Raw genomic sequence first — 20307 nt, 5'->3', positions numbered from 1 at the left:
CTGGCAGTTAAAGTGACAGATTACAGAGAACCACTCATCGAGCGTTTGTGGAACATTCAGTGTCAGCAAGTTGGGGTGGCCAGTTGTGTAAATATTACACGGCATTTAACCAGAGGCCGATAGTACGAGCATAAGCCATGGCGCGAGAGTAACAAACTTGCGACTATAGTTTTTAAGTAGATAGGCGGATCCAGGTGGGTGCATGTGCATGGGTGCACATCCCCCTTTCGTCCTGAGTTTATCAAACGACCATTGGTACTCGTGAAAATGAAGTGTGCAGCCGTTCTTAAAAGTTGTATCCGCCCCTGAAGCATAGGGCCAAGGGAAGCTGCATGGTTACACAGGGCATTGAAACGCTGTTGGCAGTACCACGACACTGGACCAATCTGGCATGCTGAGTTACCTACACTGGACCTGGCATGGTTACACAGGGCATTGTAACCGGCAGGAATCTCCGCTCGGACGACGGCCTGTCAGGAAATGTATAACCCGGATGTTATAATGAACCCACTATCACATAATACAAGCGACCACTTCCAGTAAAGCACACTACTTGTTTATATGCCGGGACTAGGCATGGTATACTAGTGGACACAGCGTGACGACAATGACCATTGAATCACAGCGGTAACAGCCTTGCTGAGAAAGTTCTGTTCAACTGTGTGAGAAACCATTGACTAAAGTACTGTCCGATATAGAAAACTGATCTTAGGCTGTTACTATGTATCCCTGAAACTTACACAATTGCATATAGTATGTCGAAATAACCCACAGTGGCATAACTGGGCGTTCAGAGGAATGCGAAATAAGATATCCAGAAAAGCATGTTTACTCGTAAAATCGGGAATTTATATAAAATAGCTGCCGAGCTAGGTTGTTCAGCCAGGTATGACGACTGACCGTCGCTCACCCGCCGCCATGAAATGCATGTGCTGCCTCGAAGCACATGGTCATCTCAAAGATTTTTATGCTTTTTCATGCGTGTCGAATATGTCTCATCTATTGATTAACATCTTACGAGTCTTTCTTTCATAGTATATGTTGAGATATGAAAGAGTACGATACCCATAGAAAGCTTAAACCATTGTATTAAACGCCTCAAAATATAGGTGGCATGTCCACCCTAGGATCGACAGGACAGGATATTTTGTTAATTGTTATGACATGCCGTTTGCATCCCCAGTTAACTTCCCCGGGAGGATTACCTTATCTCAGCTGATAACTATCCCTAGGCCGACCCCAACCACAGTCAGTGACACCCGGCCTGGTTTTGCGTTGGAGACACCGCCTCCTGTTACTTTTTATAGTGATACTGGTAGCTCCATAAATAAGTTTCAGTATTAAAGTTATTTATTACTTCCGCTATCGTTTCTAATGGAGTTTAATTTGAAAATGGGAAATTAAAGACCCTTTATAAAACAATATCATGGCACACTAATTTTCATAAAGCCATGGTCTGTTAATAAATAAGTCGCTTTGGACTTAGGAAAAACCGCATTGCTCATTTCTGCACTTATGCAACATAAAAAAAGGACTTTAATGAGGAGAGATTAGACTATCTCACCGATATAATAGTTGGGCGAATTTAGCATAACAGATTTCACTTTCACATCAACTACATAAATTGTAGATATAAATTACCCAAAAGAGTTTGTCCCATTTCCGACAGTACTTTAGGTTCAGTTGAAAGGATCTGACGAAGTCAAGGTGCATGGATCATAGTTTGTACCACCACAGAATGGTGATATAATTTCCAGGCTAGCCAAATATGCATACCGATCTCGTGCACAGTATTTGATTGACGGAAACACGAGCTCGGTTATTGGACACTTAAGGCCGTATATGGAAAATACGAGTAAAATATTTTAGTTACAGTAGATAGTTATACGGACCCGCCCGGGAGGTTATGAATCGTCGTAAATATTCCACGTTCATGACGTAAAACACAAGCCAAATAATGCTTTTGTCGAATAACAGAAGAATTACCATATTTAAGCCTAACACTTAAGTCTCTGAATGTATATATAATTTCGAGTGTAAGAAATAAACCCAATTGACTTGAAAGGAGACCAGAGTAATTAAGACTCACAATTGTACTTCATTTAGGGCTTTAGCATTGCAGAGGGCTAGGCTGTAGGGAAAATATGGTTCAGTGACTGACTATGTTATGCAATACTTGAATACAACTGACGTGGACATGGTAAATTTGATTATACATTTGATTTATCGAAATACGTATGCATGGTCAGGGGTGGGACGAGGTTAACCTACAAGACGTCGTTCACTCACCGAGACGAGGAGGAGGGCCAGTACGGTGGTTCCAACAGACATGGTGAATCTGAAACACAAACACGTCCTCTATACCAACAAAACACGTGCTTCTCAGCCATCATTATTTTAATAGAAAGCTTACCCTTACCCTAACCCTGACCCTAACAATGCTTAACCCTAAACCCTAGTAATAATCATAATATATACAATACATTTCAAGCTGGGGTTACGGGCGGAACTCTTACCCGGACAGCAAACATCTCAGTCCACGACTTTCATCAAACTCTGGGTTAAATTACAACACTTAACTTACCCTAATAGATCTGCACAAAGGTCATGAAAGAGGACGTGTTAATATTCACCTTACCTTTCCGTCAGCGACGTAACTTAGAGCTCGGACTTCACGTGCAATGGTTTTATAGCGTCGTCTTGCACGGACTCAGCACGTGCGTGCCGTTGACGGAAAGTTGTATTTTTGAGACACGCTCCAATTTGCTGGACCCGGTTTCCCTACTACGGATCTTGTACCGCGGCACTGTGACCGTATGTTTTATGAAGCTAATGTTGTTGCACGTGTAGCAGGGTGGTGGCTATACCTCTGACTGAGGTATTACCACTTAAGTACCACCCTCTCATAACCCCCCATAGTATTGTCATATTGGCCTTTTGCCAGTGGCTGGACATAACACATCACACCCGGCTACACATGTAATGCCCTTTCGCTCCTCCAATCACAGAAATCCATAATAGCGACAGATACACATCAACACACATATTCTTGTTGTTTGGGGGGTTCAGTTCTTGAGTGGAGCCGTGGCGGACTGGTGCACACCCTTGGACGATGTCAGTGGTGACACCTCCACCAAAGCTGAGCCGAAGTGATGATAATGCTGACATCTATGTCTGTGGCTTCAGAGCAGTGCCATCTCTAATTCTCATCCCCATGTTCAACATACAAGCCGGGGTATCCGAAAACGTACATGACTAAAAAGCAGGTTCTCATCTGCTGATGTGTACCCTGGCCACAATCAGGTTCTTATCTGCCGATGTTCACCCAGGCCACAATCAGGTTCTTATCTGCCGATGTTCACCCAGGCCACTAGCAGGTTCTCACCTGCCGATGTTTACCCTGGCCACAATCAGGTTCTTATCTGCCGATGTTCACCCAGGCCACTAGCAGGTTCTCATCTGCCGATGTTTACCCTGGCCACTAGCAGGTTCTCATCTGCCGATGTTTACCCTGGCCACAATCAGGTTCTTATCTGCCGATGTTTACCCTGGCCACAATCAGGTTCTTATCTGCCGATGTTCACCCAGGCCACTAGCAGGTTCTCACCTGCCGATGTTCACCCTGGCCACAATCAGGTTCTTATCTGCCGATGTTCACCCAGGCCACTAGCAGGTTCTCATCTGCCGATGTTTACCCTGGCCACAATCAGGTTCTTTTCTGCCGATGTTTACCCTGGCCACAAGCAGGTTCTTATCTGCCGATGTTCACCCAGGCCACTAGCAGGTTCTCATCTGCCGATGTTTACCCTGGCCACAATCAGGTTCTTATCTGCCGATGTTTACCCTGGCCACAAGCAGGTTCTCACCTGCCGATGTTTACCCTGGCCACTAGCAGGTTCTCACCTGCCGATGTTTACCCTGGCCACTAGCAGGTTCTCACCTGCCGATGTTTACCCTGGCCACAAGCAGGTTCTCACCTGCCGATGTTTACCCTGGCCACTAGCAGGTTCTCACCTGCCGATGTTTACCCTGGCCACAATCAGGTTCTTATCTGCCGATGTTCACCCAGGCCACTAGCAGGTTCTCATCTGCCGATGCCACCCTGGCCACAATCAGGTTCTTTTCTGCCGATGTTTACCCTGGCCACTAGCAGGTTCTCACCTGCCGATGTTTACCCTGGCCACTAGCAGGTTCTCACCTGCCGATGTTTACCCTGGCCACAAGCAGGTTCTCACCTGCCGATGTTTACCCTGGCCACTAGCAGGTTCTTATCTGCCGATGTTCACCCAGGCCACTAGCAGGTTCTCATCTGCCGATGTTTACCCTGGCCACAAGCAGGTTCTCACCTGCCGATGTTCACCCAGGCCACAATCAGGTTCTTTTCTGCCGATGTTTACCCTGGCCACTAGCAGGTTCTTATCTGCCGATGTTCACCCAGGCCACTAGCAGGTTCTCATCTGCCGATGTTTACCCTGGCCACAATCAGGTTCTTATCTGCCGATGTTTACCCTGGCCACAAGCAGGTTCTCACCTGCCGATGTTTACCCTGGCCACTAGCAGGTTCTCACCTGCCGATGTTTACCCTGGCCACTAGCAGGTTCTCACCTGCCGATGTTTACCCTGGCCACAAGCAGGTTCTCACCTGCCGATGTTTACCCTGGCCACTAGCAGGTTCTCACCTGCCGATGTTTACCCTGGCCACAATCAGGTTCTTATCTGCCGATGTTCACCCAGGCCACTAGCAGGTTCTCATCTGCCGATGTTTACCCTGGCCACAATCAGGTTCTTTTCTGCCGATGTTTACCCTGGCCACTAGCAGGTTCTCACCTGCCGATGTTTACCCTGGCCACTAGCAGGTTCTCACCTGCCGATGTTTACCCTGGCCACAAGCAGGTTCTCACCTGCCGATGTTTACCCTGGCCACTAGCAGGTTCTCACCTGCCGATGTTTACCCTGGCCACTAGCAGGTTCTCACCTGCCGATGTTTACCCTGGCCACAAGCAGGTTCTCACCTGCCGATGTTTACCCAGGCCACTAGCAGGTTCTCACCTGCTGATGTTTACCCAGGCGGGGCGGTGGGGTAGCCTAGTGGTAAAGCGTTGGCTCGTCACGCAGAAGACCCGGGTTCGAATCCCCACATGGGTACAATGTGTGAAGCTCATTTCTGGTGTTCCCCGCCGTGATGTTGCTGGAATATTGCTAAAAGCGGCGTAAAACCAAACTCAGTCAGTCAGTCAGTTTACCCAGGCCACAAGCAGGTTCTCATCTGCCGATGTTCACCCAGGCCACTAGCAGGTTCTCATCTGCCGATGTTTACCCTGGCCACAATCAGGTTCTTTTCTGCCGATGTTTACCCTGGCCACTAGCAGGTTCTCACCTGCCGATGTTTACCCTGGCCACTAGCAGGTTCTCACCTGCCGATGTTTACCCTGGCCACAAGCAGGTTCTCACCTGCCGATGTTTACCCTGGCCACTAGCAGGTTCTCACCTGCCGATGTTTACCCTGGCCACTAGCAGGTTCTCACCTGCCGATGTTTACCCTGGCCACAAGCAGGTTCTCACCTGCCGATGTTTACCCAGGCCACTAGCAGGTTCTCACCTGCTGATGTTTACCAGGCGGGGCGGTGGGGTAGCCTAGTGGTAAAGCGTTGGCTCGTCACGCAGAAGACCCGGGTTCGAATCCCACATGGGTACAATGTGAAGCTCATTTCTGGTGTTCCCCGCCGTGATGTTGCTGGAATATTGCTAAAAGCGGCGTAAAACCAAACTCAGTCAGTCAGTCAGTTTACCCAGGCCACAAGCAGGTTCTCATCTGCCGATGTTTACCCAGGCCAGTAACAGGATCTCATCTGCCGATGACTGACTGACTGAGTTTGGTTTTACGCCGCTTTTAGCAATATTCCAGCAATATCACGGCGGGGGACACCAGAAATGGGCTTAACACATTGTGCCCATGTGGGGAATCGAACCCGGGTCTTCAGCGCGACGAGCCAACGCTTTAACCACTAGGCTACCCCACCGCCCCATCTGCCGATGAGGGAAACATTGTAGATAATAGGGGTCAGCTGTTGTCTTGGAAGGACACACATTGTAGGTCATCGGGGTCATCTGTTGTCTTGGAGGGACAAGCTGTAGGTCATATGGGTCAGCTGTTGTCTTTGAGAGACAAGTTGTAGGTCATATTGGTCACACTGTAGGTCATCGGGGTGAGCTGTTGTCTTGGAGGGACACACTGTAGGTCATCGGGGTCAGCTGTTGTTTTGGAGGGACACATTGTAGGTCATCGGGGTCAGCTGTTGTCTTGGAGGGACACACTGTAGGTCATCGGGGTCAGCTTTTGTCTTGGGGGGACACACCGATGGTCATCGGGGTCAGCTTTTGTCTTGGGGGGACACACCGATGGTCATCGGGGTCAGCTTTTGTCTTGGGGGGACACACCGATGGTCATCGGGATCAGCTGTTGTCTTGGAGGGACACACTGAAGGTCATCGGGGTCAGCTGTTGTCTTGGAGGGACACACTGTAGGTCATTGGGCTCAGCTGTAGCCTTGGAGGGACACACTGTAGGTTAAAGGGGTCAGCTGTTGTCTTGGAGGCAGACACTGTAGGTAATCGGGGTCAGCTGTTGTCTTGGAGTGACACACTGTAGGTCATAGGGTCAGCTGTTGTCTTGGAGGGACACACTGTAGGTCATAGTTTTCAGCTGTTGTCTTGGAGGGAGACACTATAGGTCATAGGGTCAGCTGTTGTCTTGGAGGGACACACTGTAGATCATAGGGATCAGCTGGTGTCTTGGAGGGAAACACGGTAGGTCATAGGGGTCACCTGTTGTCTTGGAGAGACACACTGTAGGTCATAAGGGTCAGCTGTTGTCTATGGAGTTACATAGGGGTCAGCTGTTGTCTATGGAGTTACATAGGGGTCAATTGTTGTCTATGGAGTTACATTTTAGTGGTCGGTTGTTGTCTATGTAGTTACATATAAGGGATCGGTTGTTCTTTATTTAGTTACATAGGGGTCGGTTGTTGTCAATGGAGTTACATAAGGGTCGGTTGTTGTCTATTGGTGGACATGCTGTGGACATTCTGCTATGGTTACTGTGTGTCTTACAAACTGCTCTTAAGGGCGACTTTGTCGATCACTGACAAAGTTTATGGTAGTGTATAGTAAAAATGAAAACGACACAAGAGATACAATATATAACAAGTTTTATGGATAACAAACTTCTTTATTTTCGTGAGTGCGACGTTTCGATACAGATTCTTGTACCGTTGTCAAGCAAGAGTGATACATGTATCACTCTTGCTTGACAACGGTACAAGAATCTCAACTTCTCAACTTCTAAAATGCCACTCAAACAAGTGACACAAGAGATACATAATCTCCCCCTTTTATTTACATTATTGAAGTGTAATACAAATATTTATGTACACACACACGCACACACGCACGCACGAGCGCGCGCATATATAGTTCCCTTTCTCTGATGTCGCCCGCCGTGATATACTTTGAAAAGTGGGGAACTCGATAAGAGCCACCTCTTAACACATGAGACGAAGTGAGAAGGTGTACAGTTAGTTAACTCTGTAAGATTAAGTAAGACACTGTACAGCTAGTTAACACATCGCGAGACTAACTGAATGGTTGCTGTGACCAGACATTGAACGTGGTTTATCACCTGACCAAAAACATCTTAAAAACCTTAAACCTATCACCACCAATAAGTGTCCACTAAGTGTCCACTAAGCTTTTGTGTGTGGCCTGCGATGCCATTAATACCATGGCTTATTGATGTGAAACGTTTTGACAGCTGTCACTGAATTTGATTAAAAATCACTAACGCAATGTTCCATCCAGTGGTCGTCATCTGAAATCCCGGGTACTCAGACGCCTGCGATCCTTGCACAGAAGTTTTTTTCTCATGGTATTAACAAGCCTCGGCAAAGCTCATATCTTTATGATAAACGTGTGGAAACTATTTACACTTGGAATGTGATGTGTGATGCAATCCCCTATTTTTACACATATCATATGTGTCGGTGTTACTCCAGATGAAGAGATCACTTGCCTCTGCATGTGTTTGTGATGTGTACCGGTCGGCCCAGTTACGCCCACGTGTTTGCGAACACGTGTCAGCACGATAATGTGATAGTGGTTAATAAACACATAATTATATCATAGTTAGATTCACTCAAGGATTGTTAAGACAGGGCTATGGCTTGTTCTGATGATTGTGTCACTGCAGATTGTTGTCAAGACTTCTTCTTCGGCAGCACCCAGCGTTGGTTTTGTCCGCCATTACATCTCTCAAGGGTGACTGTGGTGGGAGGCGTCAGCTCAATACAGAGACCACTAGCTGCGTGCTGAATTGTCTGAGACTGAAACACAGACCACTGGGATATTGGGAGACACAGACCACTGGGGATATTGGGAGACACAGACCATTGGGATATTGGGAGACACAGACCACTGGGGATATTGGGAGACACAGACCGCTGGGATATTGGGAGACACAGACCACTGGGGTTATTTGGAGACACAGACCACTGGGTTATTGGGAGACACAGACCACTGGGGATATTGGGAGACACAGACCACTGGGGTATTGGGAGACACAGATCACTGGGAATATTGGGAGACACAGACCACTGAGGATATTGGGAGACACAGACCACTGGGGAAATTGGGAGACACAGACCACTGGGGATAGTGGGAGACACAGACCACTGGGGATAGTGGGAGACACAGACCATTGGGGTTATTTGGAGACACAGACCGCTTGGATATTGGGAGACACAGACCACTGGGGATATTGGGAGACACAGACCACTGGGGTTATTTGGAGACACAGACCACTGGGTTATTGGGAGACACAGACCACTGGGGATATTGGGAGACACAGACCACTGGGGTATTGGGAGACACAGATCACTGGGAATATTGGGAGACACAGACCACTGAGGATATTGGGAGACACAGACCACTGGGGATATTGGGAGACACAGACCACTGGGATATTGGCAGACACAGACCACTGGGGGTATTGGGAGAGGCAGACCACTGTGTATATTGGGAGACACAGAACACTGGGATATTGGGAGACACTGACAACTGTGTATATTGGGAGACACAGACCACTGGGGATATTGGCAGACACAGACCACTGGGGATATTTGGAGACACAGACCACCGGGAACATTGGGAGACACAGACCACCGGGGATATTGGTAGACACAGACCACTGGGATATTGGGAGACACAGACCACTGGGGATATTGGGAGACACGCACCACTGGGGATATTGGTAGACACTGACCACTGTGCATATTTGGATACACACACCACTGGGGATATTGGGAGACACTGACCACCGGGGTATTGGGGACACTGACAACTGGGATATTTAGAGACACAGACCTCTGGGATATTGGGAGACACAGACCACTGGGATATTGGGAGACACAGACCTCTGGGATATTGGGAGACACAGACCACTGGGATATTGGGAGACACAGACCACTGGGGTTATTGGGAGACACAGACCACTGGGATATTGGGAGACACAGACCACTGGGGTTATTGGGAGACACAGACCACTGGCATATTGGGAGACACTGATCTCTGGGATATTTGGAGACACAGACCTTTGGGATATTGGGAGACACAGACCATTGTGTATTTTGGGAGACACAGCCCACTGGGGATATTGGGAGACACAGACCACTGGGGTTATTGGGAGAGACTGACCACCGGGTTATTGGGAGACACAGACCACTGGGATATTGGGAGACACTGACAACTGTGTATATTGGGAGACACTGACCACTGGGATATTGGGAGACGCTGACAACTGTGTATATTGGGAGACACTGACAACTGTGTATATTGGGAGACACAGACCATCGGGGACATTGGGAGACACAGACCACTGGGATATTGGGAGACACAGACCACTGGGGATATTTGGAGACACAGACCACCGAGGACATTGGGAGACACAGACCACTGGGGATATTGGGAGACACAGACCACCGCGGACATTGGGAGACACATACCACTCGGGATATTGGGAGACACAGACCACCGAGGACATTGGGAGACACTGACCACTGTGGATATTGGAAGACACAGACCACTGGGGTAATTGGGAGACACTGACAACCGAGGACATTGGAAGACACCGACCACTGGGGTTATTGGGAGACACAGACCACCGAGGACATTGGAAGACACTGACCACTGTGGATATTGGGAGACACTGACAACTGGGGATATTGTGAGAAACAGACCACCGAGGACATTGGGAGACACTGACCACTGTGGATATTGGAAGACACAGACCACTGGGGTAATTGGGAGACACTGACAACCGAGGACATTGGAAGACACTGACCACTGTGGATATTGGGAGACACTGACAACTGGGGATATTGTGAGAAACAGATCACTGGGGATATTGGTAGGCACATACCACTAGTATATTGGGGGACACATACCACTGGCATATTCGGAGACACATACCACTGGGATATTGAAAGACACAGACCACTGGCATATTGGGAGACACATACCACTGGGGACATTGGGAGACACAGACCACTGGGACATTGGGAGGCACAGACCACTGGGATATTGGGAGACACAGGCCAAAGAGGACATTGGGAGACACAGACCACTGGGATATTGGGAGACACAGACCACCGGGTATATTGGGAGACACAGACCACTGGGATATTGGGAGACACAGACCACAGGGTATATTGGGAGACAAAGACCACCGGGTATATTGGGAGACAAAGACCAACGGGTATATTGGGAGACACATACCACTGGGACATTGGGAGACACAGACCACTGGGACATTGGGAGACACATACCACTGGGATATTGGGAGACACAGACCACCGGGTATATTGGGAGACACAGACCACTGGGATATTGGGAGACACAGACCACCGGGTATATTGGGAGACACAGACCACTGGCATATTGGGAGACACAGACCACCGGGTATATTGGGAGACACATACCACTGGGATATTGGGAGACACAGACCACCGGGTATATTGGGAGACACAGACCACTGGGATATTGGGAGACACAGACCACCGGGTATATTGGGAGACACAGGCCACCGAGGACATTGGGAGACACAGACCACTGGGTATAGAGAGACACAGACCACTGGGATATTGGGAGACACAGACCACCGGGTATATTGGGAGACACAGACCACCGGGACATTGGGAGACACAGACCACTGTATGTATAGAGACACAGACCACTGGGACATTGGGAGACACAGACAACTGGGATATTGGGAGACACAGACCACCGGGTATAATGGGAGACACAGACCACTGGGATATTGGGAGACACAGACCACCGGGTATATTGGGAGACACAGACCACCGGGTATATTGGGAGACACAGACCACTGGGATATTGGGAGACACAGACCACCGGGTATATTGGGAGACACAGGCCACCGAGGACATTGGGAGACACAGACCACTGGGTATAGAGAGACACAGACCACTGGGATATTGGGAGACACAGACCACCGGATATATTGGGAGACACAGGCCACCGAGGACATTGAGAGACACAGACCACTGTGTATAGAGAGACACAGACCACTGGGACATTGGGAGACACAGACAACTGGGATATTGGGAGACACAGACCACCGGGTATAATGGGAGACACAGACCACTGGGATATTGGGAGACACAGACCACCGGGTATATTGGGAGACACAGACCATCGGGTATATTGGGAGACACAGACCACTGGGATATTGGGAGACACAGACCAACGGGTATATTGGGAGACACAGACCACTGGGACATTGGGAGACACAGACCACTGGGACATTGGGAGACACAGACCACTGGGATATTGAGAGACACAGACCACCGGGTATATTGGGAGACACAGACCACTGGGATATTGGGAGACACAGACCACTGGGATATTGGGAGACACAGACCACTGGCATATTGGGAGACACAGACCACTGGGGTTATTGGGAGACACTGATCTCTGGGATATTGGGAGACACAGACCTTTGGGATATTGGGAGACACAGACCATTGTGTATTTTGGGAAACAGAGACCACTGTGGATATTGGGAGACACATACCACTGGGATTATTGGGAGAGACTGACCACCGGGTTATTGGGAGACACAGACCACTAGGATATTGGGAGACACTGACAACTGTGTATATTGGGAGACACTGACCACTGGGATATTGGGAGACACTGACAACTGTGTATATTGGGAGACACAGACCATCGGGGACATTGGGAGACACAGACCACTGGGATATTGGGAGACACAGACCACTGGGGATATTTGGAGCCACAGACCACCGAGGACATTGGGAGACACAGACCACTGGGGATATTGGGAGACACTGACAACTGTGTATATTGGGAGACACTGACCACTGGGATATTGGGAGACACAGACCATCGGGGACATTGGGAGACACAGACCACTGGGATATTGGGAGACACAGACCACTGGGGATATTTGGAGCCACAGACCACCGAGGACATTGGGAGACACAGACCACTGGGGATATTGGGAGACACAGACCACCGAGGACATTGGGAGACACTGACCACTGTGGATATTGGGAGACACTGACCACTGTGGATATTGGAAAACACAGACCACTGGGATATTGGGAGACACAGACCACTGGGGATATTTGGAGCCACAGACCACCGAGGACATTGGGAGACACAGACCACTCGGGATATTGGGAGACACAGACCACCGAGGACATTGGGAGACACTGACCACTGTGGATATTGGAAAACACAGACCACTGGGGTAATTGGGAGACACTGACAACCGAGGACATTGGAAGACACCGACCACTGGGGTTATTGGGAGACACAGACCACCGAGGACATTGGAAGACACTGACCACTGTGGATATTGGGAGACACTGACAACTGGGGATATTGGGAGACACAGACCACCGAGGACATTGGGAGACACTGACCACTGTGGATATTGGAAGACACAGACCACTGGGGTAATTGGGAGACACTGACAACCGAGGACATTGGAAGACACTGACCACTGTGGATATTGGGAGACACTGACAACTGGGGATATTGTGAGAAACAAATCACTGGGGATATTGGTAGGCACATACCACTAGTATATTGGGGGACACATACCACTGGCATATTCGGAGACACATACCACTGGGATATTGAAAGACACAGACCACTGGCATATTGGGAGACACATACCACTGGGAACATTGGGAGACACAGACCACTGGGACATTGGGAGACACAGACCACCGAGGACATTGGGAGACACAGACCGCTGGGTATAGACAGACACAGACCACTGGGATATTGGGAGACACTGACCACTGGGACATTGGGAGACACAGACCACCGAGGACATTGGGAGACACAGACCACTGGGGATAGAGAGACACAGACCACTGGGACATTGGGAGACACAGACCACCGAGGACATTGGGAGACACAGACCACTGGGATATTGGGAGACACAGACCACTGGGACATTGGGAGACACAGACCACCGAGGACATTGGGAGACACAGACCACTGGGATATTGGGAGACACAGACCACTGGGACATTGGGAGACACAGACCACCGAGGACATTGGGAGACACAGACCACTGGGTATAGAGACACACACCACTGGGACATTGGGAGACACAGACCACTGGGACATTGGGAGACACAGACCACTGGGACATTGGGAGACACAGACCACTGAGGACATTGGGAGACACAGACCACTGGGTATATTGGGAGACACAGACCACTGGGATATTGGGAGACACAGACCACTGGGACATTGGGAGACACAGACCACCGAGGACATTGGGAGACACAGACCACTGGGTATAGAGAGACACAGACCACTGGGATATTGGGAGACACAGACCACCGAGGACATTGGGAGACACAGACCGCTAAGGTTATTATGAGAGACAGAGATGTCAGAGATGGTAATGAGCACTTCAAGGTGTTGTTGAATAATGATTACAACTGATAATGCTACTGTGGCTGAAAATGTGAGGTGAGGTGAGGTGAGGTGAGGTGAGGTGAGGTGAGGTGAGGTGAGGTGAGGTGAGGTGAGGTGAGGTGAGGTGAAATTTGGTTTAACGTCGTGCTTGAGAATATTTCGCTCATATGACGACGTGCATGCGTGTGTATGTGTATGTGCGGCTGCTTGTACTAGCCCAGACTTAAGCTGGTTTTATAGTGCTAGCCCACTGAGATACCGTGCCACAGGTGAGCATGAATACCCCACTCAGACACATTATACTGACCAGTCCTTGATGTACCCATTAATGACGAGTGCCAGGCAGGGACCAACAAGTACCATATTTTAACGTCTTTTTGTATGATCGAACCCTCGGGGATCGAACCCGCGACCTTCCGCTCTCCGGGCGGATGCTCTAACCACTACATCACGGAGGCGGTCGCTGGAAATGTGACTTTACTGCGACTGTGTAATAGTGACTGTGATTTGACAGACTGTGACTGTGATTATGGCTGTTATTGTGACTGTGATTGTGACTTCGAGTATGACTGACTGAATGTGACGGTGACAAACGTACATGTGACTGTGATTCTCACTGGCTGTAAATGTTATTGTGACTGTCTGTGACTGTGGCTGTTACTGTGATTGTGACTGTAAATCTCCTTGTTACTGTATGTTACTGTGACTGACTGTATCAGACCGTGACTGTGGTGAGGCACCTACTTTATAATTCAGGATCCAGTAGGGAGACCTTGGTGTACAGCGGTTGAATCGCAGTCGTCCACCCTCGTAGCACAGCGTCATGGTGTCCTGCATAATCTGACCAGTGTCCGTCATCACCCACCACTGTAAGAACAAGCACCCGTGGTGTGACTGACCTCTATGACCGCTATGACCTCTATGACCCATGTCTCCGACACTGACCACAAACGAATATATTGTCAGTCATAGAAAGGAAACGAACTAGTGTTTTGTGTAAAACCATGCTTCTGGACATGTCACCTCACACCACAACCCCGTTCTCCCCGGAATGTCCCCTCACATCACAACCCCTGTTCTCTCCAGAATGTCCCTCACACCAAACCCCGTCCTCCCCGGAATGTCCCTCACACCACCTCCAACCCTGTCCCCCCAGAATTCTTCCCGGAATGTCCAATTCACACTACAACCCCGTCTTCCCCGGAATGTCCCTCACACCAAAACCCCGTCCTCCCCGGAATGAATGTCCCCTCACACCACAACCCTGTCCTCCCTGGAATTTCCCCTCACACCACAACCCCGTCCTCCCCGTAATTTCCCCTCACACCACAACCCCGTCTTCCCGGAATGTCCATTCACACCACAACCCCGTCTTCCCCGGAATGTCCCCTCACACCAAAACCTCGTCCTCCCCGGAATGTCCATTCACACCACAACCCCGTCCTCCCTGGAATTTCCCCTCACACCACAACCCCGTCCTCCCCGGAATTTCCCTCACACCACAACCCCGTCCTCCCCGGAATGTCCCTCACACCACAAAAACCCCGTCCTCCCCGGAATGTCCCCTCACTCCACAACCCCGTCCTCCCCCGGAATGTCCCCTCACACCAAAACCCCGTTCTCCCCGGAATGTCCCCTTACACCACAAACCCGTCCTCCCCGGAATGTCCGCTCCAAAACCCCGTCCTCCCCGGAAAACCACAGAGCCTCTCCCTGACACTACATCAAGGTCCCCATGCAAGTACACGGGACAGTGTCTATCACTCATTCGTGTGGTTCTTGACTTTAGAGTCGAGTCAGTATTTCCTGGAAACCACATACCTGATTCCCGCCATCCCCGTGGCAGCCGAACAACTCTGGCACCCTCTTAGCCGCCATGCTGTCAAGACACAGCGGCGTTTGTGTGTTCCGGATCTGGAGACAGACAGACAGCGGTGGATGAGATGGACGACAGATATAGACTGGAGGTCTAAGCGAGTCTGATTCGACCACTACACCACAGCGGTCGGCCGAGGGTTTACCATGTAGGGTCTCCGTATCATTCAAAACAATTATTCCAAAGAGTTCAGTGTACAAAATGTGATGTGTCTAGAGTCTGAACAGAAGAGGCAGCAACAGCTCCAGCTGTATTAGTAATGTCATGTCATCCATCTGAATGGATCACAGAAACCCAGGTATGACACCGGGTGTTTTCGAATACATCTCCTGATCTTCTAACAGAATCTTTCCTTGCCACAATTTTCATAAAAGTGAAAGTAAACCGCACCTCTCCCCGCGCCACAACTGTGGGCGGCAGCTGGCCGTCCATGACGTTGTCCATGTACCACCGGAAGTCGTGGCAGTGCAGGGACTCCCGCAGACGCTTCCTGGCGCTCACGTCGCCGAACTCCTGCAGAGGGAAGATAGTGTTATCACATAACTGTTATCATGTCACAATGCTATCATGTTACAATGTTATCATGTTACAATGCTATCATGTGACAACGCTATCATGTGACAATGCTATCATGTGACAATGCTATCATGTGATAGTGCTATCATGTGACAATGCTATCATGTGACAGTGCTATCATGTGACAGTGCTTTCGGAAGACAGTGTACAGACAACACTGTTATCATACAACTCTGTTATCAATAAATGTTATCATGTGACAATGCTCTCTGAAGACAGTGCATTGACAACACTGTTACCATACAACTGTGTTAATACAACACAACAATGCCATCAGGCAACGATGTGAAAAAATCGTGTCTCGACACAACAGTGTTATCATATAACCGTGTCTCGACACAACAGTGTTATCATATAACCGTGTCTCGACACAACAGTGTTATCATATAACCCTGTCTCGACACAACAGTGTTATCATATAACCGTGTCTCGACACAACAGTGTTATCATATAACCGTGTCTCGACACAACAGTGTTATCATATAACCCTGTCTCGACACAACAGTGTTATCATATAACCGTGTCTCGACACAACAGTGTTATCATATAACCGTGTCTCGACACAACAGTGTTATCATATAACCCCCTGTCTCGACACAACAGTGTTATCATATAACCCCCTGTCTCGACACAACAGTGTTATCATATAACCGTGTCCCGACACAACAGTGTTATCATATAACCGTGTCTCGACACAACAGTGTTATCATATAACCCTGTCTCGACACAACAGTGTTATCATATAACCGTGTCTCGACACAACAGTGTTATCATATAACCGTGTCTCGACACAACAGTGTTATCATATAACCGTGTCCCGACAGGACAGTGTTACTGAAAGCTCCTCCAGTCGTCACCCATGCCTCCAGGCGCAACACAATAGATTATTCCTTCCTCTTGCGGCACCTTACCTATAGCAACACCCCAGTGTGTTCTGTATGGTTGTGAGGTTCAATGAAACAAACGTCTTACCGTGGTCGGCACACTGTCCGGATTTCACACTGATAGAGTATCTAATATATACGAAATCATCCTCCTGGATACGGACAAGAGTTGACACGTACTCGACAGTACAATTGGAACCGCTTGCCACGTGACCTCATCAGACGTTTCACGTTTTCGGTCCGTCATAGAATTCATACATGTTTGGCGTCAGTGGTGACCATGTTGAGTTACACATTAGTGACGGGAAACACCTCCTGGGTTTGAATGAACTGTGATGAATGTACACCACAAGTGACTTTGGTTGTCTGTGGTGCAATACATTAATGTCGAACGCCAGTTTACAGTTGGTCAATATTTAATGGATTTGTCTATTTATTGAATATACTTGACCTCAAAGGATTGCTGGTTTTAGGGGTTCTTTCATAATTCGAGTCACTGTAATATTTTGCCGTTCAGTTTACCTACGAGTAATACCTACAAGAACCCTTCTGGGTCAGCTTCAAACAGCTACTTACACTTTTATGAAATGAGAAGTCGTAGAACACGTCCTTGAAGTCGTCAAGCCACACCTCCGCTACACGTATGGAGTTCCGCATGATGACGCCCCTTTCGGCCACCTGATGGGGTTGACAGTCCTAAATATGTGTCCGACCTGGGAGCACGGGATGAGTTCCACCGATCCGTTACACATCCACGCCTACAGACACACAACCAAACAGCATAAAAATAGCATGTAATCTGTAGTGCAGGGGATAACTCTGAATTTATATCGTCACACTTCAAACGGAATACACATCATAGCCCATCAGTTTTAAATAAGGCAAGAGTGCCAGGATTACAATAATTACACCATTTGTTGTTAGTCTTGAAGTCACGAGATTCCAACTCGAAATTTCGAAAGGCAATATTTTAACAAGGCTAGTTTCCTGACAACAACATGAGATTCCATACAAGAGGAGATTCCACCCAACCTTAAAAGAGAGTTCCACGTTCTCCCCACCCCAGAAGTCCAGTCCTGGGTCGTACGTGCCGAGGGTAGTGAACCACTGCTTGTCTATCGCGAACAACCCACCGGGCATCGTTGGGGATCTGGAGAATAGGGAGAGATGTATCTATATTTGTAGACAGACAATCAGCCTGGCATCATTGGGGATCTGGAGAATAGGGAGAGATGTATCTATATTTGTAGACAGACAATCAGCCTGGCATCACTGAGGAGTTACAGAATAATTATAGATGATTCCATCATTCAGGTAGACACACAACCGTCCAGCAGAATGATGAGCATACGGACCAGATAGATGGACATGGTAAGGGTATGTCATGATGACAATTAACATGAGTAATGAGTGTATGACATGATGAACAGGATGAGTGTATGACATGATGAACAGGATGAGTGTATGACATGATGAACAGGATGATGAGTTTATGGACATGATGAACAGGATGGATGATGTGTGATGATGACATGATGAACAGGATGAGTGTATGACATGATGAACAGGATGAGTGAACAGGATGAGTGTATGACATGATGAACAGGATGAGTGTACGACATGATGAACAGGACATGATGAACAGAATGAGTGTATGACATGATGAACAGATTAATGCACTGACCTGACGGGTTCGTACTTCTCCTTCCTCCGGGCCCTCTCCTTTCCCGACATACCGCCCCAGATGAAGGTCAGACCGTTCCACTTGAACTTGCCCACCGTCAGACTCATGGTGTTTTGGACGCTCAAGTCCAACCTGCTGATCACTGGGATGACAGGGAACGCTACTGCCCGGGGGTCCTCGGCTATCTTAGACAAGAGGGGCTCCAGCCAACCTGGACACACATGGGACGGAGGTGTTGCAGACACACACAGGATGGAGATATGACAGACACACACAGGGTGGAGATATGACAGACACAAGACGGGTGTGTTGCAGACACACACAGGGTGGAGATATGACAGACACAAGACGGGTGTGTTGCAGACACACACAGGGTGGAGATATGACAGACACAAGACGGGTGCGTTACAGACACAGGCGGACTTTAAGTACTTCCATGTCTCTATAACATATTTGTTGTGGACGAGCACAAGATAAATATTTAATGGTGAGCAAAGACAATCTGCAAGAATGCATTTGAGCACAATAGCAATGTCATGAATATGATATTAATGTTGTACGCTCAGCAAACCCCGGCCATGGTTCCACGACAACAGTTCTAACCGGAATGTACTGCAGACAAAATTTACGCAAGAAGTACCTGGGAAGCACTCTATGTGGGAGTCGAGGAAGACGAGGACTGGCCCCTTGGCCTGGTCGTACCCCAGTAGTCGGCCCCTGGTCAGTCCTTCCCTCTTGGCCGCTCGGACAATCTTCACTTTGGGGAAGTCCGCCATATAGCGGTCCAAGGGGGCCTTCAGGTGTTCTGAAGTTACATGTAACATGGTGTCTCAAAGTGGTCTAAAGTTACCTGTAATATGCTGTCAAGGTGCCTGTAGTTGGTGTAAAATTACATGTAACATGTTGCCTGGAGGCCTGTAGGTGGTCTAAACTTGCATGTACCAGGTGTTTGTAGGTAGCCTGAAGTTACATGTAACATGTTGTCTACATATCATACACCCATACATGGCTGTCTGTAGGTGGTCTAAACTTGCATGTAACAGGTGTTTGTAGGTAGCCTGAAGTTACATGTAACATGTTGTCTAGAGGTCTGTAGGTGGTCTAAACTTGCATGTACCAGGTGTTTGTAGGTAGCCTGAAGTTACATGTAACATGTTGTCTAGAGGTCTGTAGGTGGTCTAAACTTTCATGTACCAGGTGTTTGTAGGTAGCCTGAAGTTACATGTAACATGTTGCCTGGTGGTCTGTGGG

At 48.6% G+C, this 20307-nt stretch overlaps 1 protein-coding gene and 1 long non-coding RNA gene across 3 annotated transcripts; both read right to left on the bottom strand.

Moving 5' to 3' along the window:
* Window positions 1-395: 395 nt before the first annotated feature.
* On the bottom strand, window positions 396-2720 carry LOC124286738. Its single transcript, XR_006901097.1, has 3 exons — window positions 2639-2720; window positions 2290-2338; window positions 396-470 (listed from the first exon to the last, which is right to left on the bottom strand). It is a non-coding gene; the product is annotated as an uncharacterized LOC124286738 (long non-coding RNA).
* Window positions 2721-7373: 4653 nt separating this feature from the next.
* Window positions 7374-19856, bottom strand: LOC124286697 (polypeptide N-acetylgalactosaminyltransferase 5-like). 2 transcript variants are annotated; one of them, XM_046723112.1, is made up of 5 exons: window positions 17949-18126; window positions 16303-16425; window positions 15858-15950; window positions 14781-14903; window positions 7374-8377 (listed from the first exon to the last, which is right to left on the bottom strand). In XM_046723112.1, exons 1-5 carry the CDS (start codon window positions 18027-18029, stop codon window positions 8252-8254), a joined length of 546 nt encoding a protein of 181 aa, XP_046579068.1. In that variant the 5' UTR covers window positions 18030-18126; the 3' UTR covers window positions 7374-8251. The 2 variants fall into 2 exon arrangements, 1 of the variants encoding a protein (XP_046579068.1); XR_006901092.1 differs by lacking the exons at window positions 7374-8377; window positions 14781-14903; window positions 15858-15950 and adding exons at window positions 18405-18522; window positions 19057-19267; window positions 19697-19856 and having other exon boundaries at window positions 16306-16425; window positions 17949-18130.
* Between the last annotated feature and the right edge of the window lie 451 nt (window positions 19857-20307).

Source organism: Haliotis rubra, unplaced genomic scaffold (assembly GCF_003918875.1).
Source record: "Haliotis rubra isolate DU_JTF1 unplaced genomic scaffold, ASM391887v1 Scf39, whole genome shotgun sequence".
In the NCBI taxonomy this organism is placed as follows: Eukaryota; Metazoa; Mollusca; class Gastropoda; order Lepetellida; family Haliotidae; genus Haliotis; species Haliotis rubra.
This window is presented reverse-complemented; position numbering and strand designations above follow the sequence as displayed.